General features: G+C 42.3%; 1 protein-coding gene across 1 annotated transcript in view; it reads right to left on the bottom strand.

Moving 5' to 3' along the window:
* LOC133576930 (prolyl 4-hydroxylase subunit alpha-1-like) overlaps positions 1-25,993 on the bottom strand; it is a 43,735-nt gene that overhangs the window by 1,267 nt on the left and 16,475 nt on the right. The window contains exons 3-14 of the mRNA XM_061930396.1: positions 25,615-25,711; positions 25,405-25,556; positions 25,197-25,334; positions 23,121-23,360; positions 22,568-22,788; positions 22,323-22,499; positions 16,103-16,173; positions 8,829-8,928; positions 6,448-6,501; positions 6,296-6,361; positions 6,153-6,221; positions 5,955-6,051 (exon numbers count right to left, since the gene is read on the bottom strand). Of these exons, the coding sequence (XP_061786380.1) occupies positions 5,955-6,051; positions 6,153-6,221; positions 6,296-6,361; positions 6,448-6,501; positions 8,829-8,928; positions 16,103-16,173; positions 22,323-22,499; positions 22,568-22,788; positions 23,121-23,360; positions 25,197-25,334; positions 25,405-25,556; positions 25,615-25,711 (1,482 nt within the window). The remainder of the gene's footprint in view (positions 1-5,954; positions 6,052-6,152; positions 6,222-6,295; positions 6,362-6,447; positions 6,502-8,828; positions 8,929-16,102; positions 16,174-22,322; positions 22,500-22,567; positions 22,789-23,120; positions 23,361-25,196; positions 25,335-25,404; positions 25,557-25,614; positions 25,712-25,993) is intronic.

Below are 25,993 nucleotides of genomic sequence, written 5' to 3' on the forward strand. Positions count from 1 at the left end.
ACATGTTTATTCTGTAAGCTAACTTCAATAGTTTGAAATTATTTTGACAGTTAATGCCAGTTATCCTGTCAACCTTTCACAAGACTTCAATTTGTTCATTGAAAGTATAAACACTTTTTACAGTAAACAAATGGTAAAACAGTACTAAACAATTCCATTAAAAAAACAATTGGTGTCATTATTAACTTTCTGTCCAAGCTTGTATAATCTACTGCCTTGTTCAATTGTAAAAAATATTCTGTGCCATTTCTATCACAATTATCATACTGTAAACATGGTAAGCTAACTTCATTAAAATTAATAGTCCTGTCAATAGCATGGAATTACAATTCAAATGTAGTTTTTTTGTAAGCCTTTCAAAAGAATTCAAAATATGAAAAATGAATTGAAGCCATCAGACACTTGAAAAGTGGCACATCACATCTCTAATGTAATCATTTGAACTTTTCAACAGAAATAGCACTGCAAAAATATTAAGGACATACTTCTGTATTTTGGTAGTTATGCTGTCAACATTTAACAAGATTTCTTCAACTTGGACTTGAAAGCATAAATAGTATAAACACTTTTAACAGTATAACAGTACTAAACAATTCCAATAGATAACATTGGTGTCATTACCTTTTTGAGGCTAAAATCCAAATTTATTCTATCAGATTGATCATACTGCAAAAATGATATGGTAACTTTATGATAAGTTTACTTGAAGTGGCATAAAACACTGAAAGTGATTGTTCCTATAACCCCTTTGTTTCAAATGTTTGTTCCACTTGTGGCAGTCGGGCACCAGCATACCGTCTTTGACAACTTGAAGTGGCATAAAACACTGAAAGTGATTGTTCCTATAATCCCTTTGTTTTAAATGTTGTATGCCACTTCAAGTTGTCAAAGACGTGCTGTGAAATACAGCCGACAGGACAAGAAAAGTTTATTTTTGGGACCGCGATCACCGCGTAATGATTTTTAAAGGTTGCATTACAAACATTTAACTGTCCCATGTGATCAGCCAGTGCGATTGGTAAGTCCATGCTCAATTATTGCCTCCGTAAATAAAACTTCGGCATTTATCACATCCAAAGAATCTGTTTGGGCGACGAAAAACGTTGAAAGTTTTCCACTTGTATCGCTAGCAACGGCATTAGACTTGTGTTTTTTTGTCCCAACGTGGTCTTTTACATGGCTAATTCCTCCGTGTCCGATCGAAAAATCTTGTCTGCACAAGGTGCAATTCGCGTAGTTTTCACCCTTTTTGGAACGGATAATTATTCCCGGATAGGCTTTTGAATATTCTTCACGGAATGACTGCAGTTTTCTTTTCGGTTTAAGACTCGTTTGCCATTTTTCTCCGGCTGATTCCATGATCGTTCGCTCGTTTGGAAACAATGGCCTCGTGTTTGGCAGCGGTGCTATAAATAGCCTCGCGCATGGCATTCGGAATGGCTCGATAGGAAGTTACGGGAAGCAGTGTCGATTGTCATTGTTGTTACGCGATTTTGTGAATAAAACTTAAAAAAAAATTATTATTTTTTAATTAATGAAAAACCGTATTTTTTATCACTGCAATCGTAACCCGGACTAGGTTGATGAAAACCGTACTAATTACGGGAAAACCGGAGTAGTTGGCAGGTATGACCGTCGTAGTCATGCTGCTTTTTCAGGGGGCTGATAAGGTTCGATGTGTTGAAGCGTGATGATTTCCCCCCCTCCTCGTGGAATGTTTGGATTCCACAATTGATGGCATGTTTGTTTACAGTGAGGTCAAGGGAAGTTCACAGCATGGCACAACACAAGTAGGAGAAAAGGAGCGCTTTACTTTTCTTACCCAGCAAAGTCTCTTGGCTCGTTTGAGCCTTTTATAAAAACATTTTTATCAGAGCTATTTTTTAATGCTATTGGATTCATTTGTATGATATCATAATTCCTCACGTCATATACTTATTGTGCACTCCTAATTTAAAATGTCAACACAGTGGAACCTTGATTTACAAACCCCTTTATTTGCAGACTTTTAAATCCTGTCCCCATAAATCACATCCTGTTTACAGTCCACTACTCGGTCGTCACTTGTCAGTGCTTCAGCGAGCGTTTCCTTTCTCGCCATTTACCAACTTTCGTCTATTTTGCGTCCCATACTATAAAAGGTGCACTGAAAATCCTTTCATTTACTGAAAAATCGACAGTACGCCTCATAACCTTTTGTGCCATGTACATGTTCTAATTCTGGTTGTGCTTACTGACTGATTTTACATGGTACAAGGTGTAATGATGAGTGTGACCAGTAGATGGCTGTCACACATAAGAGGTACATGTGGACAGCAGGTTGATGCCTGTTCAATAAATGACACTAGTAAGAACAGGTTAGCAAGCAACACCAACATTTTGATATTCTATTGAGAATATAGAACATTACACACCTGTCCGCACCGCTTGATGCAAGGCAGAACATTACGGCTACCATAGTCAGACGTACTGTGCTTCAACATACGGGTATTATTATGGACCCCAAAACATTATCTGCAAAACCAACTTTTCCTACCAATTGGTGCCTGCTGATGTGTATTTGGAATCTGCATAAGCCTCGAAAAATTGTGTGCGTCCGCCATTGTTGTCCAAGCCGTAGTCGATAAGCTCCTTCTTTTTCTCTATCCTCTTGTTGTGGGGCATTCATCCTCCACTGTTGCAATTTCTAATACAAAGTGGCGTAAAGTTCTTACTTATATCTGTCAGTAGACTCGCTATGGAAGCGCTAAAAACTACCGGTATAACGAAGATGTCGGGGAGAAGGTGCTGTCCAAGTGGAGGCACGTTAATAAGAATGGTCACAAAACAGCACATCCTGAATAGACGGTCATAAAGATGGTCTGTAAAACATCATCTATGCAACATATTGAGCAAAGAACCACCATTACATGTTATGTAGACCCCAAGGAAGTCTTTTACATGGAGAAAAAAATCATAATAGTGCGCCACCCAGCCATCCATCTATTTTCTACCGCTTGTCCCTCTCGGGCCGCGCTGGAGCCTATCCCAGCTGCACACGGGCAGAAGGCGGGGTACACACTGAACAAGTGTCCACTTCATCACAGGGCCAACACAGATGTACAACATTCACACACTAGGGACCAATTAGTGTTGCCAATCAAACTATCCCCAGGTGCATGTCTTTGGAGGTGGGAGGAGCCTATGCCCAGGTGCATGTCTTTGGAGGTGGGAGGGGCCTATCCCCAGGCGCATGTCTTTGGAGGTGGGAGGAAGTCGGAATACCCAGCCATGTGAATGAAAATTGACACGGATAGTCAAGGATTGGCTGTGGACTTAGAGAGGTGAGGGAACACATACACATTTCTCCTCCTCCCTGCCCCCTCCTGTCTCTGTCTGCCCTATAATTTGAAGACAGCAAGGTAAAATAATTTTGCTTTTTTAAATTATTTTTAATTCATTTTTGAGCGCACCAAAGGGACTTTTGTGTGTGCGTGAGCACTGACAGTTCAGCTTGCCATTGTTGTTGTATTATTATGAAGCCATTGTTGACCTATTGCTCCTTTTGCTATGTTTGTTTGATATGAATAGTGTCTTCAAAGTGTGCATTCTTTTACTAAAATTGGAGGAACATTTTTTCTTATAGGTAATTATGCTTAACCAGGCAAACGTTTCCATTAACGAACCGTGTTCAAGAAACCAATTAAGTTCAAAAATCCAGGTTCCACTAGGACAGAAGTGTACATTGATTGATTGAAATGAGTTTCCAGTACAATGAATGGGGCTATTTGAAGAAAACCTCCACATCTTAGCTATGTGTGCGTTATGTGCTATGTGTGCTACGCATTATAGGTGACAAAGCAAATAATTGTAATCTAAGATTAAAACCTTTATAAATAAATAAATGATAAATGGGTTATGCTTGTATAGCGCTTTTCTACCTTCAAGGTACTCAAAGCGCTTTGACACTATTTCCACATTCACCCATTCACACACACATTCACACACTGATGGAGGGAGCTCTAACCAGCAGCCATCAGGAGCAAGGGTGAAGTGTCTTGCCCAAGGACACAACGGACGTGACTAGGATGGTAGAAGGTGGGGATTGAACCCCAGTGACCAGCAACCCTCCGATTGCTGACACGGCCACTCTACCAACTTCGCCACGCCAAAAGAAGATAAAGGCTGAAAATGGCTTTGGACACCCCTGGCTTAGCAAATTTGAAAGACTTTTTTACTCAAGCTACTGCACCTCCCCTAAAGTGTCTTTCACTTTTAAAAGGGTTAACTAAGAGTAACTGTTCTAAGGCTGAAACGACGCGTCGACGTAGTCGACGTCATCGGTTACGTAAATACGTCGACGCTGTTTTTGTGCGTCGGCGCGTCGCATATTTACGTCACACTACTTTACAGTCATGGCGGAGCGCAAAGCAGACGATGCGAGCGAGGGGAAAAAAGCACGCCAAAAGTCGCCAAAAGTGTGGGAGTATTTCAATAAACGGCCTAATAATGTTGTTGTATGCACACTGTGTCGAGCGGAAATGGCCTATCATAGCAGCACAACGGCTATGAACGAACATTTGAAAAGAAAACCCCCGACAGCGTTCTTGCCATCACCATCAACAAGTCAATCGTCCGCGTGCGTATACGTTGTCATTATTACACAAAAACATGAATGTGTCATTTGTATCTGCGTTGTAAATTCATAAACTAAAGCACCGTTTCGCTCTGAGAGGCGCGTTTGGCGTGCCTGTTCAGTGTTTACAAAGACGCGCTCCTCTTTAACGCTGTGGAGAGGCGGCGGCGGCGAGCGAGCGGCGAGGCGGGGCGCGCCGGGAGCGACGCCGCAATCGTGCCCAGGTGCGCAGTTGGAAGAGAAAAGACTTTGTGTAAAATTAAAAGATTGTAAACCTGGCAAAGCCGTCTGGCGTTCAGTCTGTCGGTCCTGAAAGAACCCCACGGCACAAGACGTGTCACAAACGCTAACGTTAATTAGTTGTGCAAATACCTTTTACAACATTAACAGTTACATATACTATGTACAAACCAACAATTAACTTTCACTTTAATCATACTATCATTGTTGTGTTTTTAAGCAAAATAAGCAATACTTTTACTTTTGTTGAAATGTTTACACTGTACACTTTTTTGTATTGGATGTTTAGCTTTATTTTTGCACATTTTAGCAAATAAGCAATACTTTTACTTTTGTTGAAATGTTTACACTTGTTACAGAATATTTCCGTTTTGCACTTTTTTGTATTGGATGTTTATCTTTATTTTTGCACATTTTAAAGCAAAATAAGCAATACTTTTACTTTTGAAATGCTTATACTATTCCAGAATATTAAGATTTGCACTGGATGTTTACTTTTATATTTGCACATTAAAAAGCAAATAAGCTACTTTTAATTTTGTTAAATGTTAAGTTTTAAATGTTTACATTGTTACAGAATATTTTGTCATGTTGTTGTCAATGTTGACTGACTAGTGGTCATACTTTTTTTTTTGTAAATAAAAGCCATGCCTTTTGAAAAAACTGGCCTACATTTATTTTTTCCTCTTCATTTTAAATTAAAAAAAAAAATCGGTAAAAGGAAAAATAATCTATAGATTAATCGAAAAAATAATCTATAGATTAACCGATTAATCGAAAAAATAATCTATAGATTAATCGATAGAAAAATAATCGTTAGCTGCAGCCCTAAACTGTTCTGTTGCTAACCAAAACAGCAGAAGCTACCGAGGCATGTAAACATTAAAGGAGTTCCCTGTGAAATAGGAAGATCATATCATGCATAAAGAAGGATGGCATCTTTTCAGGCTTCCCAGTGGAATCTGTGTCTATCCATGTTTAAGTTCCTGGAAACTACATTGAGATTATTCTGCATGATAATACACATGACTTTAACTAGGTGCTTAAAATCATGTGTACAAATAAAGTTCTATAGCTGAGGAAAAGTGCTATTTCTCACCCCACTTATTGCCCACCAACACAGGGCAAGCTGCATGCCGTGTGCTGTAGTCTCCCTCCCCGCTGGGGAAGAGATTGTACCAGAACACAGCAGAACCCTGCACAGAAGAAGAACATACAGTCAGCTAACATGGCCCGAAGGAGCTCTTTGTCACACATGCACCATTGAACATTCAGTCAGTAACATGGTAATGGTGACCTTTTGAGGCCTAACTGATGCTCCCACATCCGGGAATACTGTGGCGCCCCCTGCTGACACGTCACTCATCTGCAGCACATGGCAAGAGAGCAGACATTTTCATGTTCTGCCATGAAAAACGAAGGAAGAGGGACTTGACTCACATAGAAGAGCCACGTCGCGATGCGGTTGCCAGTTCCCAGCTCTTTAAACGCATCCGGCTCGTCTTTCTGTGGAAAGACAATGTGGTGTTTAGCTTTAGCATGCTGACTTGAAAACATCCCAACGTGCAAGCGTGTGAACCAGGTGGTCGTACCCTGCCAAAGTCAAAGTGAGGCTCGTACTGGCCGCCGACGCCATAGTTTGCAACCTGTCGAGAGAAGTATTAGGTTTGGAGATACGACAGCTCAAAGCATGGCCACGTTTCTTCAGTAGTGTTGAATTGATGTTCACACGTGACAAGCTTAGATGGTGTGATTGCAGCTTAGTACACCACTCTGATCATTTCTTTATTAACACATATCATTTGACAAGGTGTCATTGATCCTGTTAAACTGCAAGCAGGTTAGATACAATTATTGAATACCATTGAAAATCAAGAGTGAGGTTACTAATTTAGTGTTAGTATCTGTAGTGGAAAAGTTAGGCCCCGAAGTGAGAAAGGTTAAGAACCCCGGTTGTAGAGCATACAATCAAATATAAGTGTTGATTGGAGCACTTACAGTCCTTTAAAAATTCCAAAGCAGAGCGACCCAGGACCTTTTCAGGTCCTTTTTTTGCTGTCGAAGAAACTGAATTTTAATTTGAAAAGTTAGCGAGATGAAATATGACCACGGAAGTTCTAAAAGAATTAAGCTTAAAATTTGCATTGTCTGTTTTTTGCGAAGTGATTTTTAGCACGAGCTATACAGTTAGACGGCATTATAGGTCTGAGGACCCTTTTGTCCCCTATTGATTCCCTTTATAATAGCCATTTCTAATATACTGTAAACCTGTTATTTTATCAACCCATAACAAACGGTTTAATGGGGGTGGGGGTATTGCATATTTTGCTCTATGAAAATGTTGTGTTTTCTTTGACAAAAAGATTTTAAAAAACTTGAATATCAACTGATAGATCTGAAGTTGATTTACACATTTAGGGTTAAGCCTAACCCTAACCCCAACCCTGTAGGTGGAGAGCTAATGTTTTTAGCATAGCTCTGTCGAGGTCCCGTAGCTAAGTTAGCTTCAATGGCGTCGTTAGCAACAGCATTGCTAGGCTTCGTGTGGTTACAGGTCCAGGGTTTGGTTCGGTGTCTCCTGATAGAAATAATAGTAGTTGTTGAATGATTGTTGATCTTCTGTCTATGCTTCCAGTCAGGGGCTTAGTTCTTCTGTTTCTATCTGCAGTTAAGCACGATGCTATCACGTTAGCTCTGTAGCTAAAGTGCTTCGCCGATGTATTGTCGTGGAGATAAAAGTCACTGTGAATGTCCATTTCGCGTTCTCGACTCTCATTTTCAAGAGGATATCCGAGGTGGTTTAAAATACAAATCTGTGATCCACAATAGAAAAAGGAGAAAGTATGGAATCCAATGAGCCCTTGTACCTAAGTTACGGTCAGAGCGAAAAAAGATACGTCCTGCACTGCACTCTAATCATTCCTCATCCACGAATCTTTCATCCTCGCTCAAATTAATGGCGTAATCGTCGCTTTCTCGGTCCGAATCGCTCTCGCTGCTGGTGTAAACAATGTGCAGATGTGAGGAGCTCTTCAACCTGTGACGTCACGCTACTCGTCTGCTACTTCCGGTACAGGCAAGGCTTTTTTATCAGAGACCAAAAGTTGCGAACTTCATCGTCGTTGTTCTATACTAAATCCTTTCAGCAAAAATATGGCAATATCGCGAAATGATCAAGTATGACACATAGAATGGACCTGCTATCCCCGTTTAAATAAGAAAATGTCATTTCAGTAGGCCTTTAAGGATCCATGGGTCTTATAATGTTGTTGTTTTTTTGGTTGGTTGTTTTTTATCTAAAATGGTCAATGCTCAAACAATTATTAGAAATAAAAATCAATATTATCTACAATTTTGGCCTATTTAAGGCTGCATACTTCATATCAAATATTTGACTTTTGAATTTGTTGTATATATTTTGGGGGGGGGAAATATTGCACAGCAAAAATGTGTTTCCTTTGACAAAAGAGGCATAAAAAACATGGAAAACGTTATATCAACGGATAGATCCGAAGTTGATCTTTCATAAGTAAAAAAAAATAATAATACATGACTAACTTTTAAGACTTTAATAATTGAAACCCTTTCAGGTCCTCAAATCTATAATGTTCATAACATTGAAGGTTAAAATAGTATAGACTGGCGTATCTTTGTACAAGAGTACAACTATGTCATTTGGCACCCTTCTATCATTGTACATTTGTTGTATATTAGTACAAAATTGTACACACTGCAGCCCAGTAATTAGTCAGCAGAATTGTCAACAATGGGAATAAAATTGCTCCATTTTTCAAAACTCAAGGTTACAAAATGGTTTCTTTTGTTCACGGACAATGGCGGCATTTCAGCAGCTATCGCCATCACGCCTGCTCACTCCGCGATGGACACAGGTTAGAACAGTTCCAAAAAAATACTGTGGCGAGCTGAATTGAAGTGCTTAGTGTGTTAAGATACTCTCCCCAGAACACTTTACCTGCAGTTCTTCTGCCGTGTCCATTTCCAAGCCTGTGAGATCCTCAATCCTCTGATTGATGGTTTGGACGACGGGATCTTCGTAGGCTGTGAGCCATGCACTGGAACACAACAGGGCCGCTTGACAAAGCAATCCATACATCATTACAAAGAAAAAGGCGTCATGCACGGACGAGCAGAAGCGCGAGGAAGAACTAGGCCCAAGATTCAGAATCTCCAATCAGCTGTGGGTACAGGGTTGGTGGTACTTCAACTACACTTTTCATTTCTTCAATTCAAACATTCCTGAAAAAGCTGCGCTTCTAGAGTGTGTGTGCACTGCAGTGGGAGAGAAGTCCTAAAGTGCGACACATTTGTCAAAACATGCATCCCTACTGTGTTGTTGCCTGTGCTATTGTTTGGCTGGGCCTTGATTTGAACTACATACAAGATGAAAGGACTTGGAGCTGCTTAAAAACACCCTTAGTTTAGACATAATCCCACCAAATTTGGTAAACAACTTTAAGGAACTGACATGCACATGTGTGGACAATTTGAGCAAGATTGGTTGAAAAAGAGGACAACCATCAAGAAAATGTGTTTGTGACTTAAAGAGGACCTATAATGATTGTAATCTACGTCCAGATCATTTATATTTTGGTCCTAAGTACTTTTATAACACAGGTTTTTTTAGTCTGTCTGCTAGATGTTAAAATCTGGGGTGTTCCCACGTAGCAAGTCAAACCGTGCCCCATTCTCACCCCAAAAGGATCATGATTTATCCTTTGAAAATGTACATTTTGAAGTCGTCACCGCAATTTTTTTTCCAGACACACAATAAACTTTAGAAAGATTATACAGATTCACCCGGTCACAACATTAGGTACGCCGTCACACTCTCCAATCGATTTAGACTGCATAAAAAAGCTGCTTTTGACAACATTTATGTCACAGCATGTGTTATTATGCGCATGCCAAGATTGGATGAAAATAAGACTTTTATGTTTCTACTGAAGCAGAGGGGGAGAACGCATGAACCTTATGGTTTGATGCTTCGCCATTGTTTATCCACCATTAATACGTCAGAAAAGACGAAATTCATCATATTTCCCCTAATAATCGGGCAAAAAAGACTGAAAATAAGCCAAGGGTCTAGGGGCCGCAGGTAAGGGGACAAAGGGGGCCAATTTTATAGCCAATTTCTGTCTCTTCGACTCCCTCTCCACTTCTAACAGCTCCAAATGCAAAAATCATAAAGAGTACAAACAATGTTTATTCTATTAGCTAACTTCCTTTATCCGAATAGCCATTTGTGATTTATAGCATGAAATAACAAATATCTTGCAGTCACGTAGTTTATGTTTACTAAAGGATTCAACTATTCATTGTCAGAATATGAAGAGTAGAAATAATGAACAAAATGTCAGCTTCTGTCTTGTTGTAAAACACCAATGAAGATGAAAAGTAGTATTTATACTGTAGCAAAAGTCACCCCAATCATGTGTGTTCTTAAATGTGTATTCCACCTCTTCCATGTCGTTTTGATTTGGGCTTACATGCTAAACAACTCAAATGAAAGTTTTGAGCTATGGTTTTTTTTCCAGACGCATACATTTGTCCATTTGTTGCCAAGTAGACGCATTGTGGCTTTCCTGGACGTGGTCTACATCGCTAAAAGAAACATCTAAGGAAGACAATCCCTCTGCCATCTTTCACTATTTTTGTTTTAATATATAAATCGCCCGCCTAAATATTCCCTTTTCTTCTTCGACTCTCTCGTCGTCATTTGGGATGTCTGTTGTGATGTCACTTCCTGGTTCCAGGACCTGCCCTATCTTGCCTCTGATTGGCCTGTCCTTAAAGTGTTGCCCTAATCTCAACCAATGGTGACTCATCAGAGTAAACAACCAACCAATCATGGATGTTCTTATACATAAACCAACCAAGCATCATTGATCCATCCATCCATCCATCCATCTTCTTCCGCTTATCCGAGGTGGGGTCGCGGGGGCAGCAGCTTAAGCAGGGAAGCCCAGACTTCCCTCTCCCCAGCCACTTCGTCCAGCTCCTCCCGGGGGATCCCGAGGCGTTCCCAGGCCAGCCGGGAGAGATAGTCTTCCCAGCGTGTCCTGGGTCTTCCCCGTGGCCTCCTACCGGTCGGACGTGCCCGAAACACCTCCCTAGGGAGGCGTTCGGGTGGCATCCTGACCAGATGCCCGAACCACCTCATCTGGCTCCTCTCCATGTGGAGGAGCAGCGGCTTTACTTTGAGCTCCCCCCGAATGACAGAGCTTCTCACCCTATCTCTAAGGGAGAGACCCGCCACTCGGCGGAGGAAACTCATTTCGGCCGCTTGTACCCGTGATCTTGTCCTTTCGGCCATGACCCAAAGCTCATGACCATAGGTGAGGATGGGAACGTAGATCGACCGGTAAATCGAGAGCTTTGCCTTCCAACTCAGCTCCTTCTTCACCACAACGGATCGATACAGCGTCCGCATTACTGAAGACGCCGCACCGATCCGCCCGTCGATCTCACGATCCACTCTTCCCCCACTCGTGAACAAGACTCCGAGGTACTTGAACTCCTCCACTTGGGGCAAGATCTCCTCCCCAACCCGGAGATGGCACTCCACCCTTTTCCGGGAGAGAACCATGGACTCGGACTTGGAGGTGCTGATTCTCATCCCAGTCGCTTCACACTCGGCTGCGAACCGATCCAGTGAGAGCTGAAGATCTTGGCCGGAGGAAGCCATCAGGACCACATCATCTGCAAATAGCAGAGACCTAATCCTGCAGCCACCAAACCAGATACCCTCAACGCCCTGACTGCGCCTAGAAATTCTGTCCATAAAGGTTATGAACAGAATCGGTGACAAAGGGCAGCCGTGGCGGAGTCCAATCCTCACTGGAAACGTGTCCGACTTACTGCCGGCAATGCGGACCAAGCTCTGACACTGATTATACAGGGAGCGAACTGCCACAATAAGACAGTCCGTTACCCCATACTCTCTGAGCACTCCCCACAGGACTTCCCGGGGTACACGGTCGAATGCCTTCTCCAAATCCACAAAGCACATGTAGACTGGTTGGGCAAACTCCCATGCACCCTCAAGGACCCTGCCGAGAGTATAGAGCTGGTCCACAGTTCCACGACCAGGACGAAAACCACACTGTTCCTCCTGAATCCGAGGTTCGACTATCCGGCGTAGCCTCCTCTCCAGTACACCTGAATAGACCATACCGGGAAGGCTGAGGAGTGTGATCCCACGATAGTTGGAACACACCCTCCGGTTCCCCTTCTTAAAGAGAGGAACCACCACCCCGGTCTGCCAATCCAGAGGTACTGCCCCCGATGTCCATGCGATGTTGCAGAGTCTTGTCAACCAAGACAGCCCCACAACATCCAGAGCCTTAAGGAACTCCGGGCGGATCTCATCCACCCCCGGGGCCTTGCCATCGAGGAGCTTTTTAACTACCTCGGCAACCTCAGCCCCAGAAATAGGAGAGCCCACCACAGACTCCCCAGGCACTGCTTCCTCATAGGAAGACGTGCTGGTAGGATTGAGGAGGTCTTCGAAGTATTCTCTCCACCGATCCACAACATCCTCAGTCGAGGTCAGCAGAGCACCATCCCCACCATACACGGTGTTGACACTGCACTGCTTCCCCTTCCTGAGGCGGCGGATGGTGGTCCAGAATTGCTTCGAAGCCGGCGGTGAGGGATGCCGTCAGGCTGAAGAAGGAGTCCTATCGGGTTCTTTTGGCTCATAGGACTCCTGAGGCAGCAGACAGGTACCGACAGGCCAAGCGGTGTGCGGCTTCAGCGTTCGCGGAGGCAAAAACTCGGACATGGGAGGAGTTCGGGGAGGCCATGGAAAAAGACTTCCGGACGGCTTCGAAGCAATTCTGGACCACCATCCGCCGCCTCAGGAAGGAAAAAAAGCATCATTGATGTTTCCCTTATATTTTGAACCTGCCCGTGGAGTTGCGTCGCTACGTAGCCTCCATTTTTAAGTTAATAGTGTTTACCACTGGATTATCAAAAACCGTACTCATTGTAGGTCGGAAAAAACGAAGAAAAACAGAAAATATTTTTTTCCTACAGAGATAAAAAAAAGACCGATTTCCGACGATAGACGGAAAAATCACATGCCTGAATAATAGTCTGTAAATCATTGAAGATTTGTCTAATGATCATAAAACTATCTGTATTACCACCATGTGTGGTGGAGCAGGCTTTCTTGTTGGGCCGCCAAAAATATGCTTCTCAGCTATTGTCTAAATGGGCTGCAGTTGTAATACACTTTTCCACCACGTGTGGCAGTAATGACATCCATCCATCCATCCATTTCCTACCGCTTATTCCCTTTGGGGTCGCTGGAGCCTCAATATCAAACAAAAAGAAGAAGTCTGGGGCTAAAGTCAAAAAGAGGTTTCTTTAAGACTTAAGTGGGGAAAAACATTTTCATTTGCACTTGAATTTAGATGTCACTTTATTTGAGAAATACATACAGGTAAAAGCCAGTAAATTAGAATATTTTGAAAAACTTGATTTATTTCAGTAATTGCATTCAAAAGGTGTAACTTGTACATTATATTTATTCATTGCACACAGACTGATGCATTCAAATGTTTATTTCATTTAATTTTGATGATTTGAAGTGGCAACAAATGAAAATCCAAAATTCCGTGTGTCACAAAATTAGAATATTACTTAAGGCTAATACAAAAAAGGGATTTTTAGAAATGTTGGCCAACTGAAAAGTATGAAAATGAAAAATATGAGCATGTACAATACTCAATACTTGGTTGGAGCTCCTTTTGCCTCAATTACTGCGTTAATGCGGCGTGGCATGGAGTCGATGAGTTTCTGGCACTGCTCAGGTGTTATGAGAGCCCAGGTTGCTCTGATAGTGGCCTTCAACTCTTCTGCGTTTTTGGGTCTGGCATTCTGCATCTTCCTTTTCACAATACCCCACAGATTTTCTATGGGGCTAAGGTCAGGGGAGTTGGCGGGCCAATTTAGAACAGAAATACCATGGTCCGTAAACCAGGCACGGGTAGATTTTGCGCTGTGTGCAGGCGCCAAGTCCTGTTGGAACTTGAAATCTCCATCTCCATAGAGCAGGTCAGCAGCAGGAAGCATGAAGTGCTCTAAAACTTGCTGGTAGACGGCTGCGTTGACCCTGGATCTCAGGAAACAGAGTGGACCGACACCAGCAGATGACATGGCACCCCAAACCATCACTGATGGTGGAAACTTTACACTAGACTTCAGGCAACGTGGATCCTGTGCCTCTCCTGTCTTCCTCCAGACTCTGGGACCTCGATTTCCAAAGGAAATGCAAAATTTGCATGGTTGGGTGATGGTTTGGGGTGCCAGGTCATCTGCTGGTGTCGGTCCACTCTGTTTCCTAAGATCCAGGGTCAACGCAGCCGTCTACCAGCAAGTTTTAGAGCACTTCATGCTTCCTGCTGCTGACCTGCTCTATGGAGATGGAGATTTCAAGTTCCAACAGGACTTTGCGCCTGCACACAGCGCAAAATCTACCCGTGCCTGGTTTACGGACCATGGTATTTCTGTTCTAAATTGGCCCGCCAACTCCCCTGACCTTAGCCCCATAGAAAATCTGTGGGGTATTGTGAAAAGGAAGATGCAGAATGCCAGACCCAAAAACGCAGAAGAGTTGAAGGCCACTATCAGAGCAACCTGGGCTCTCATAACACCTGAGCAGTGCCAGAAACTCATCGACTCCATGCCACGCCGCATTAACGCAGTAATTGAGGCAAAAGGAGCTCCAACCAAGTATTGAGTATTGTACATGCTCATATTTTTCATTTTCATACTTTTCAGTTGGCCAACATTTCTAAAAATCCCTTTTTTGTATTAGCCTTAAGTAATATTCTAATTTTGTGACACACGGAATTTTGGATTTTCATTTGTTGCCACTTCAAATCATCAGAATTAAATGAAATAAACATTTGAATGCATCAGTCTGTGTGCAATGAATAAATATAATGTACAAGTTACACCTTTTGAATGCAATTACTGAAATAAATCAAGTTTTTCAAAATATTCTAATTTACTGGCTTTTACCTGTATATATTTCATTATTTAATAGATATATCATTATTATTTATCATTAGTTTAGTTAGAATGTATTAATTTTAGCATTACATAAATGTATGTAAAAATGGACCCTTCTTTTACGGTATATTTGATCAGTATTTATTTTTGGATTATAGATTTGAATTTTTTAGGTGTATCCTGTCAAACTGTTTAAGTAGGTTAAATATAGTTTTTCTGATATACTGATAATACTTGGGTGGGTCACCAGCCCCTCTGTAGTGGAAAAGTTGGACCCCTAGAGTGTCGTCAAATGTCACTTCCACTGCAAACGTAAGAAGAAGGTAATGCATCGTCTGTATTTACTCTTAGAGACGTGGTGCTGATATTGAGAGCGACTGTGAAGTAAACATTAGCCAACAAATATGTTCCCTAATTTGTCTTCCACAGTGAGTTGGTAAAGAGGTTAACATCTCCTCCTTTGAGCATAAAAGAAATGGAGACGTGAACTCCCTAAAATAAAATGTTTGCTTCTAAGTAGTTCTTCTAAAGAAATAGTGGATGAGTCACTTCCACAACAAAAAGACATTTCATAGGAAATAAATATAAGTGTCTTCCTGTGTTTGAATTAAGTGTCTGAGCACATTCAGACTGAAGCCTTGGAAGTTTCTGATATGGAGGCTGAGGAGGCGTAGCAGCAGTTGTGTTGCAACGAGCAGTAGAAATTAATTCCCAGAAGTGCGACAGAGGAAAATATTTACCTCACTGGACCTGGAATACTCTCACAAGAAAGGCTTTGCAACGCTGCAGTCATAACCACAGAGAGAAACAGCTCAAAGTCTCAGATGAAGAGTTGGTTACACCCCGAGACCCCTTACCTCTTGGAGATTCTGTATTGGGCTTCCCGGTTTTGGGGTCATGCACCGTGGCTCGCCTTAACTACGGGAGTTCCCGCCGCGAAAGGACGTCAAGGTGGACGCAGAGGACAAAGAGTGTGAAGACAGGAGAGAGGGATATAATACACATGCGGACAGGAAGAAGGGAGAGAGAGAGAGAGAAGAACACAATCACTTGATGTTGTTTCATTCATTGAAACTCCTCCTGGCTCACGAAAACAGCAACTATGTTAACATAAACTACAGCAGAAACAAAGAGGGGGAAGAGGAGAAGAGGAGGACAACACTCCCTCCGTCTGTGTCCATCTCTTCGCTCTTGATGGGAACCTACCTTTTACTGATCCTGTAGTGCGCCGTCTCCAGCACTCCTGTGGTGGGGTTGGAGATGGTGGCCCTGCGTAGCTGTGAAGCCAGGCATATGGTTTACCACACACATGTCAATGTGTGTGTCTGTTGGGCTTATCTAGCTAGCAACATCCCATACAGCCAGACTCACATCGTCAACATTTCACCATCAACTATTTAATTTGCTGCGACAACATTTTTAAATACTATAGTGTGGAACGGAAGCCTCAAGACGTGCAACCAAAACGGACCTGTAGTGGCAATTTCAGGCTTTCGAGAGCCTGCGAATGCATTGCATGTGCACGAGAAGCTACTTATGGTTCACGAGAAGCTACTTGCTGCCCTCTGGGAAGCGCTACAGGTGCATTAAAACCAAAACAAACAGGCTAAAGAACAGCTTCTTCCCCAGGGCCATAACCATCCTGAACGGACTGCCCCATTGTCCCTCATAACTGCCTTCTCTTCGGTGCAATAACCCATTCCACCAACCACCCTGTTTTTGTTTAGTTTTTTCATGTATATATTCATTTCACACCATATTCATTGCACTTCTACATTTTTTAAATTTTTATATATTTGCACATTGTTTTTCTAGCATGCACACATCGCACTGTATGGAATGGCCTCAATCTCGTTACCTTGCGTAATGACAATAAAGCTGATTCTGATTCTGATTCTGATTCTACTTATGGTTAACGAGAAGCTACTTGTGGTTAACGAGAAGGTACTTGTGGTTAACGAGAAGGTACTTATGGTTAACGAGAAGGTACTTATGGTTCACGAGAAGGTACTTATGGTTCACGAGAAGGTACTTATGGTTCACGAGAAGGTACTTATGGTTCACGAGAAAGTACATATGGTTCACGAGAAGGTACTTATGGTTCACCAGAAGGTAGTTATAGTTCACGAAAAGGTAGTTAGGGTTCACGAAAAGGTAGTTAGGGTTCACGAGAAGGTACTTATGGTTCACAAGAAGGTAGTTATTAGAGATGCGCGGATAGGCAATTATTTCATCCGCAACCGCATCACAAAAGTCGTCATCCACCCGCCATCCACCCGAACTAACATTTTATCAAATCTACACCCGCCCGCCACCCGCCCGTTGTTATACATCTAATATAGACGATGCAAGGCATTAGTGAGGTTAGAAAGCTTTTGCCTGTTAAAGAAAGGAGACTGATTCAATGTAGCAGAGACATTCAAAGCGTGCCACGCATTAATATATCTTGGCCACGCATTAGTGGCTAAGAGATATTAATGCGTGATAATATTATTTATCATTATTATAGTATTATTGTCATTTCCATGAAGAAAGTGTTGACTATTGTTGCCAATGCCCTCAGATCAGGAGTGCGTTCCTCACACTTTGTGTGCGCAGTTGCAGCAAGCAGAACGATGCTTTTAAGAAGTTAAAAAAATGTTTTAGAAAGACTGGGCCTATATTTTCGTTAGGTAAAAAAAATGTTCTGAATTTATTTCAAGGAATATTAACTTGTTAACGTTATAATGCTCAAATAGGGACGAGGGCGGGGTGCACAGTGAAGCAGTGAACAATTTCGCGACAAAGATGAACCTTTATTGATTGATCTGCAGCCATGACAAAATATCAGACAATCTCCATTGTCAACGACAGGCATGTAGGCATGTTGTAGGCATAGGCATAGGCTCATACGTTTTTAAGTTGAAATAAAAAAATAAATAAAAAATGTGCCTCATAAGCCTTAGGCTGTCAATCACGCGCACAAACTTAAATTATACAATAACATATGTATGTCATCTCTATTTAAACAAAAATAAATTAAATAAATAATAATAATAAATTACCCGCAACTTATTGGCCAAGGCAAATAGCTGAAGGGGGGAAATCAAACCCATCAGACTGCACTTTATCATCAAACCTGAATTATAATGAAAATAGACGGTCGCGACGCACAAAGCAGGCTAAATAGTTTTACATTGTCGCCAATCGGAGATGCGCTTCACTTGAAAGCGAGGCCAAATAATTAACACACAGTAGTATATCTCCAATAGAAAAAACCCACAATAAACAACGCTATTGCCTTAATTCCTTTGCATTGTAGTGCGCCCAAACAACACGTAACCATCAAAATTATTCAGCTGACCGAACTCAATATCATTAGTGCACAGGTCCACACATGCATCTGTAAGCCTTGTTTTAACATCCTGTGGCACTCTTCTGGGATCACGGCGGACGAAACTGCTCATGCTCAGGGTGTTTGTGGAGATTTGGGGTTTTGCACAAATGTGATGCACCATGTTAGATGTCCCGGTTTTGTGACTGTCGTAGACATAAACAGCGTCGCAGCTCTTGCAAATCACGTAGCCAGCATTACTATCATCCTGATTTACAACCTCATAAAAACGAGTCCACGCTGAACTTTTCTGGTCTTTTTTTCCCCTGGTCTTTAGTACCGTATTTTCCGCACTATTAGCCGCACCTAAAAACCACAAATTTACTCAAAAGCTGACAGTGCGGCTTATAACCCGGTGCGCTTTATATATGGATTAATATTAAGATTCATTTTCATAAAGTTTCGGTCTCGCAACTACGGTAAACAGCCGCCATCTTTTTTCCCCGTAGAAGAGGAAGTGCTTCTTCTTCTACGCAAGCAACCGCCAAGGTAAGCACCCGCCCCCATAGAACAGGAAGCGCTTCTTCTTCTACTGTAAGCAACCACCCGCCCCGGTAGAAGAAGAAGAAGCGCGCGGATATTACGTTTCATTTCCTTTGTGTGTTTACATCTGTAAAGACCACAAAATGGCTCCTACTAAGCGACAGGTTTCCGGTTCATGAAAAGACGCAATCTCTCCATCCGCACACGGACTACTATTTCACAGCAACTGCCTAAAGACTTTCAAGAAAAGCTGGCTACTTTCCGTGCATATTGTAAAAACAAGATAGCTGAAAAAAAGATCCGGCCAGAGAACATTATCAACATGGACGAGGTTCCACTGACTTTTGATATTCCTGTGAACCGCACTGTGGATACAACGGGAGCACGTACGGTGAATATTCGCACCACAGGGAATGAGAAGTCATCCTTCACTGTGGTTCTAGCTTGCCATGCTAATGGCCAGAAACTTCCACCCATGGTGATATTCAAAAGGAAGACCTTGCCAAAAGAGACCTTTCCAGCCGGCGTCATCATAAAAGCTAACTCGAAGGGATGGATGAAGAAAAGATGAGTGAGTGGTTAAGGTAAGTTTACGCGAAGAGGCCGGGTGGCTTTTTTCACGCAGCTCCGTCCATGTTGATATACGACTCCATGCGCGCCCACATCACGCTGGTTTTTAATATATTATTAAAGTTTGACTGACCTATCTGACTGTTTTTTTGACATTCCTTTAGTGCAGTTAGATGCGGCTTATAACACGGGGCGTCTTATAGGTGGACAAAGTTTTGAAATATGCCGTTCATTGAAGGCGCGGCTTATAACCCAGGGCGCCTTATGGTGCGGAAAATACGGTAGGGTTTTATTACTGACAGTTCCACACACCGCTGCAGGATCCGTGCTGGCGCTGCACAGACGATTCACCTCCGTCCTATGTATGTGTGTGTGTCAACATTTTAGACTGACAGAAATAAAAATAGTAGTATTATCGTCTCTTCAGCAATGTCCTTTTATAATTTTAGAGCAGCTGGATGATTTACGGGGCTGATTAAAATTAATTCAATAGCTGGCGTTTTTTTGAATGTTGTTCGTTTTTTATTTAGGAAATATATTACTATAAATATATCTCCTATGTGAAAATATCTTTCATTATGCATTTTATTGCGTTTGAGTCATTCCACACTAATGTGATGCGATCCACAGCCTCGCGCACGGAATGAAGTGTCAGTGGGCATTTGGTTCTGTTGTCTAGATTGCCATTCAGAAAAGGTGTTACAGATTATAGATATGTGCTGCTGGTTCAACACCTGGCACACACGATAACATGAATGTGCAGTAAATGATCATCTCTGTGGTAAAAACCCCGTATAGATGCAAAATCCTCATTGAAATAACATTTGCAATTGCACACACAGTGTTAGTGAATCACACACACCCCCACTAATAGCACATGCTATTTTATTTTTAGCACACGCTGTCTAGCGCGTGGTGTTTGGATCTTAGTAAAGCAGGCCCCAAATATGAGGAAAATCACACTTCTCTGTTCTACTTTGAGAGAACCGGCACTCAAATGGTCACTTTTAAAGTTCCGTCAAGGTGAAAACGGTCCTTCTGACCCTCCCCCGTAGGTGTATAAGACCGGCTCATGTATGTAACCACCAATTCCCAGAGGGTAGTTTGGGTGGGAAAAAAGAAGAGAGGCTTTGCTACACATCTGGAAATAAAGCTCTGACCTGTCGTCTAATTTCTCCGCCTTCTTGTTTTTAAATGCACTGCTTGCCTATCTGTTTTATCCAGTGCTTTCATGTTTTTGTTTGTATTTTATCTATATTTCTATGTTTTAACTAATGTTTTTGATATTTTTATTTATAGTTTAGTGTTCTATTATATATTCTAACTTTCTATTTTGAACCTTTTTTTTTTTTATACTTTGTAGCACTTTGAGATTTTAACAAATGTAAAGTGCGTTACAAATGTAATTCATTAATATTATTTATTATTGTTAGCTACAGACATGGGAGCTTTATTATGTTGATAGTCAATAGTCTAACCCAGAGGTCTTCACGGGGGTCCGTGGACCCTGTGGGAGCCGCAGATGAACTGCAGGTGAATTTTTTCAAATGTTTTCCTATATTCCAAATGCAAATTTTCCAAATGTCTTTATAGATACAGTACTTAATATTAATTTACAAATGGCAGTGACATGACTCACGGTACCTTACAGGTTTAAAATAAAACATGGAAAAATAACTATACAGCTGTATTAGTATAGTAATCATAGCATTTACCATAGCTAGCTATTAGTGCTCAAATTAAAAGCTAGCGATTAGCGCTCTAGTTGCCAGCTCGCTATTAGAGGCGCTATACCATATTCTTTGAGTATCTTAGTATTGCACAATAACAAGGTACCTTAAGGATTCATTTAAAACACAATTTTGTACAAAATACTGTACCGTATTTTCCGCACTATAAGGCGCACCTAAAAACCACAAATTTTCTCAAAAAATTACAGTGCGCCTTATAACTCGGTGCGCTTTATATATGGATTAATATTAAGATTCATTTTCATAAAGTTTCGGTCTCGCAACTTCGGTAAACAGCCGCCATCTTTTTTCCCGGTAGAACAGGAAGCGCTTCTTCTTCTACGCAAGCAACCGCCAAGGTAAGCACACGCCCCCATAGAACAGGAAGCGCTTCTTCTTCTACTGTAAGCAACCACCCGCCCGCGTAGAAGAAGAAAAAGCGCGCGGATATTACCGTACGTTTCATTTCCTTTGTGTGTTTACATCTGTAAAGACCACAAAATGGCTCCTACTAAGCGACAGGGATCCGGTTCATGAAAAGACGCAATCTCTCCATCCGCACACGGATTACTATTTCACAGCAACTGATATTCCTGTGAACTGCACTGTGGATACAACGGGAGCACGTACGGTGAATATTCGCACCACAGGGAATGAGAAGTCATCCTTCACTGTGGTTCTAGCTTGCCATGCTAATGGCCAGAAACTTCCACCCATGGTGATATTCAAAAGGAAGACCTTGCCAGAAGAGACCTTTCCAGTCGGCGTCATCATAAAAGCTAACTCGAAGGGATGGATGAAGAAAAGATGAGCGAGTGGTTAAGGTAAGTTTAAGTTTACGCGAAGAGGCCGGGTGGCTTTTTTCACGCAGCTCTGTCCATGTTGATATACGATTCAAATGCGCGCCCACATCACGCTGGTTTTAATATATTATTAAAAGTTTGACTGACCTATCTGACTGTTTTTTTGACATTCCTTTAGCGCAGTTAGATGCGGCTTACAACACGGGGCGGCTTATAGGTGGACAAAGTTTTGAAATATGCCGTTCATTGAAGGCGCGGCTTATAACCCAGGGCGCCTTATGGTGCGGAAAATACGGTACCTAAACTCCAGCATCAACACACTTCTAATAAACTAATGTGGAACCTCTGAGACTTCTTTCAAATGTGTGGAAACATGCTAAACCACAGGACAAAGTTTTGTATCGCATACATGGAACAATAAGGAGGCAACAATATTTTTCAATATTGTCAAACAAAAGACGACTTACCCTCGGCTTTGCCAGCTGTTTGACCTTCTCAATTTCTTTGGCAGACATGATGTCAAGGAAGCGGACGATGTACGGACGGTCCCACTCGTCTTGCTGCTTGACCGGTCCCACCACATAGAAGGGGTTGTGATTGTTGTCGTAGTAACGGCAGAAGAGCCGGCTCTCCCTACGTGGGGTCTGAGTGCAGCAACCAAGACGTTCAAACAAAGTAGAGAGTAGGAGTGAAAAGTTTAAGTGTTTCTCACCATTTTGATGCCTTCTCCGCGACACAGCATTTCATACTTCTTCCTCTCAGGGATCAGACTGAAGGCCTTCTTGTCCTTCTTCTCCTTTGGCTTCTTTTCTGCTGTCTCTTTCTTCTCGGGCTCTTTCTGTTTGTTAGCGTCATCTTTCGACGCATTCCTCTGCTTCTCCAGTTGGAACTCAAAGTACTTCACGTTGCCTTTGGCTCGCTGATGCTCTGGATCTGAATATTGGAAATAATCACCAAGAAAGGTTAGAGAGAAAAGGAAAAAGGTACAGTATCGACTTTGAAAATCTGGAGACACCTTCTCATTCAATAGCATGGGAAAGTGTCTGTAAACTTTTGACTAGTATTGCATGTCTGCAGCAATGTTGCTGGAACATAAAATTGAACCCATTTGGTTTCTACAACCAAACAGAACAAATAATGTCTGGTCTTTACTTACCAAAAAATGACATCAGGGTTGGAGTGCTGACATTTTAGAATCCAAAGAATCCCAGATGTCTGCCTGTGTGTTTTTCCAAGCTAAAAAAGTACTTGGGGAGGGGACTTACCCAGTTCAAGTAGCCTCTTGGTGTACTCCAGAGCTCGCTCCATCTCCCCCTGCTGGTAGATGGCGTAGCTGAGGTAGTCCAGCACCGTCACCGCATCCACAGTGGACTCTTCTCCCCCGTCCAGCTGTTTCAGGGCCTGTGCCATCCACAGCTCCGTGTGGTAATAGTCAACGTCCGTGTAGGCGATCTTTCCCAGCTCGTAACAGTCCTCCACGGTCATAAGAGTCTTTTGCGTAGCTCCTTAAATGGAGAAGGGCATAGTCAAGTAACACAGAGGAGACCATGTGGTGTGTATCGTGCAAAAGTGACTTTTCCAACATTTATTGTTGGGTTGCAACCGCATGACTTCCGGATTTCACATGACGGGCCAACATATTGAATATGTGCCAATGACGCCATGAAGGGAAAAACCTCCTTTCTCGCCCACCCACCATCTCACAGAGGACAAAAAGGAGTCAAATAATGTAAAGTGTTTTAAAAACAAGCTTATAGAGGTATTACTCCACTTTTTTAATGTTCCTTTAATGCTTTATTTTATATACGACCTGTTTCTAATTGATGTTTTGTGGTACTACTAATAATAATAATACATTTAATTATAAGCGCCTTTCGAAAAACCCAAGGACACTTTACAATATACAGATAAAATAATTCAAACAAATAATGATGAAAACAACAAAGGATACAATCAACATGTACAGATAAAACAATTATAAGAAAATGATCAAATCGACATATAACAGGGTAGAGGCAGTTACAGTGATTATGCTATTTTAAACAGGTGGCTTTTGAGTCAGAATTTGATATACATATCCTTTGTTCTTGTTTCTTTGTTATTGTCTCGTGTGATGGACCCCTACTGGGGATCCATTTTAAACAAATAAACAGCAGTGTCCAAAAAAAGCTTTGGTAACGCATTCTAAATTAAATCCTGTACCGTATTTTCCGCACTATTAGCCGCACCTAAAAACCACAAATTTACTCAAAAGCTGACAGTGCGGCTTTTAACCCGGTGCGCTTTATATATGGATTAATATTAAGATTCATTTTCATAAAGTTTCGGTCTCGCAACTACGGTAAACAGCCGCCATCTTTTTTCCCCGTAGAAGAGGAAGTGCTTCTTCTTCTACGCAAGCAACCGCCAAGGTAAGCACCCGCCCCCATAGAACAGGAAGCGCTTCTTCTTCTACTGTAAGCAACCACCCGCCCCCGTAGAAGAAGAAGAAGCGCGCGGATATTACGTTTCATTTCCTTTGTGTGTTTACATCTGTAAAGACCACAAAATGGCTCCTACTAAGCGACAGGTTTCCGGTTCATGAAAAGACGCAATCTCTCCATCCGCACACGGACTACTATTTCACAGCAACTGCCTAAAGACTTTCAAGAAAAGCTGGCTACTTTCCGTGCATATTGTAAAAACAAGATAGCTGAAAAAAAGATCCGGCCAGAGAACATTATCAACATGGACAAGGTTCCACTGACTTTTGATATTCCTGTGAACCGCACTGTGGATACAACGGGAGCACGTACGGTGAATATTCGCACCACAGGGAATGAGAAGTCATCCTTCACTGTGGTTCTAGCTTGCCATGCTAATGGCCAGAAACTTCCACCCATGGTGATATTCAAAAGGAAGACCTTGCCAAAAGAGACCTTTCCAGCCGGCGTCATCATAAAAGCTAACTCGAAGGGATGGATGGATGAAGAAAAGATGAGCGAGTGGTTAAGGGAAGTTTACGCGAAGAGGCCGGGTGGCTTTTTTCACGCAGCTCCGTCCATGTTGATATACGACTCCATGCGCGCCCACATCACGCTGGTTTTTAATATATTATTAAAGTTTGACTGACCTATCTGACTGTTTTTTTGACATTCCTTTAGCGCAGTTAGATGCGGCTTATAACACGGGGCGGCTTATAGGTGGACAAAGTTTTGAAATATGCCGTTCATTGAAGGCGCGGCTTATAACCCAGGGCGGCTTATGGTGCGGAAAATACGGTATTGTCTTTCTTCAATTACATACATCATAAACTTCACGTTAAACCATACACACACACAAGGAAGCAAAACCAGATTTACCAGGCAGGTTTCCTGTAGCGATGGCGTTGGAATCCAGTTTATATGTGTCTTGCAAACGAAGGAGAGCTTTGGCCGACCCGGTCTGGTCGTCGTCTGTGGGGAAGTACTGCCTCTGGATGGTCAGGTTGGAAATAAAACCTGGTAGAAAGACAGGGAAGGATCAAATGTGTGAACTCAATATTTTAACCACAATGTGCATAGGCTCTACCATCGGTGGTGTCACTGAGTACGAGGCTCTCCAGGTCGCCCCACTCGGTGTTCAGCCGCTTCATCAGCTTGAAGGCATTGACGGGGTGGCCCAGGAAGCCCTCTGGGTCTTGTGCTGCAGCGACCGTCAGAGCTTCTAACTTTTCAGCCCACCTGTCAAAGACCACAACATGTTGCACTTCATGTCCAAATCACAACTGGGCGAACTTACTTTTTGATCCGCTCCAGCTTGCTCTCCTCAGCTTTGATGTAGTCCTTAAGGGCGGTGACAAGGTCTTTCTCGGTGAGCAACAGGTCTGTCATCTGGCCTGAGGAGCGCACATCCACAACACTTTTGCTTGGATTTGCATAACGTCACATGCGGCTCATTATATATATGTGGTGGTCAAGCCAGCGTCAGTTCCCAGCGGGTTGTAGGCGCCTTTCCCCAAGAAAAATGTCCAATGCTTGCGTTGTTTTCGGCTGTACGAACCGTTCAAATCCCGAAAAGGATAAACGTTTCCTCAGAGTTCCTGGAGAAGTAACCAAGAAGGGCGGAAGAGTGCAAGATTATACGAAAGACGATAAAATACGTGGCATGCATTCGAGTA

The sequence above is a fragment of the Nerophis lumbriciformis genome, linkage group LG02, assembly GCF_033978685.3.
Source record: "Nerophis lumbriciformis linkage group LG02, RoL_Nlum_v2.1, whole genome shotgun sequence".
Taxonomy (NCBI): domain Eukaryota; kingdom Metazoa; phylum Chordata; class Actinopteri; order Syngnathiformes; family Syngnathidae; genus Nerophis; species Nerophis lumbriciformis.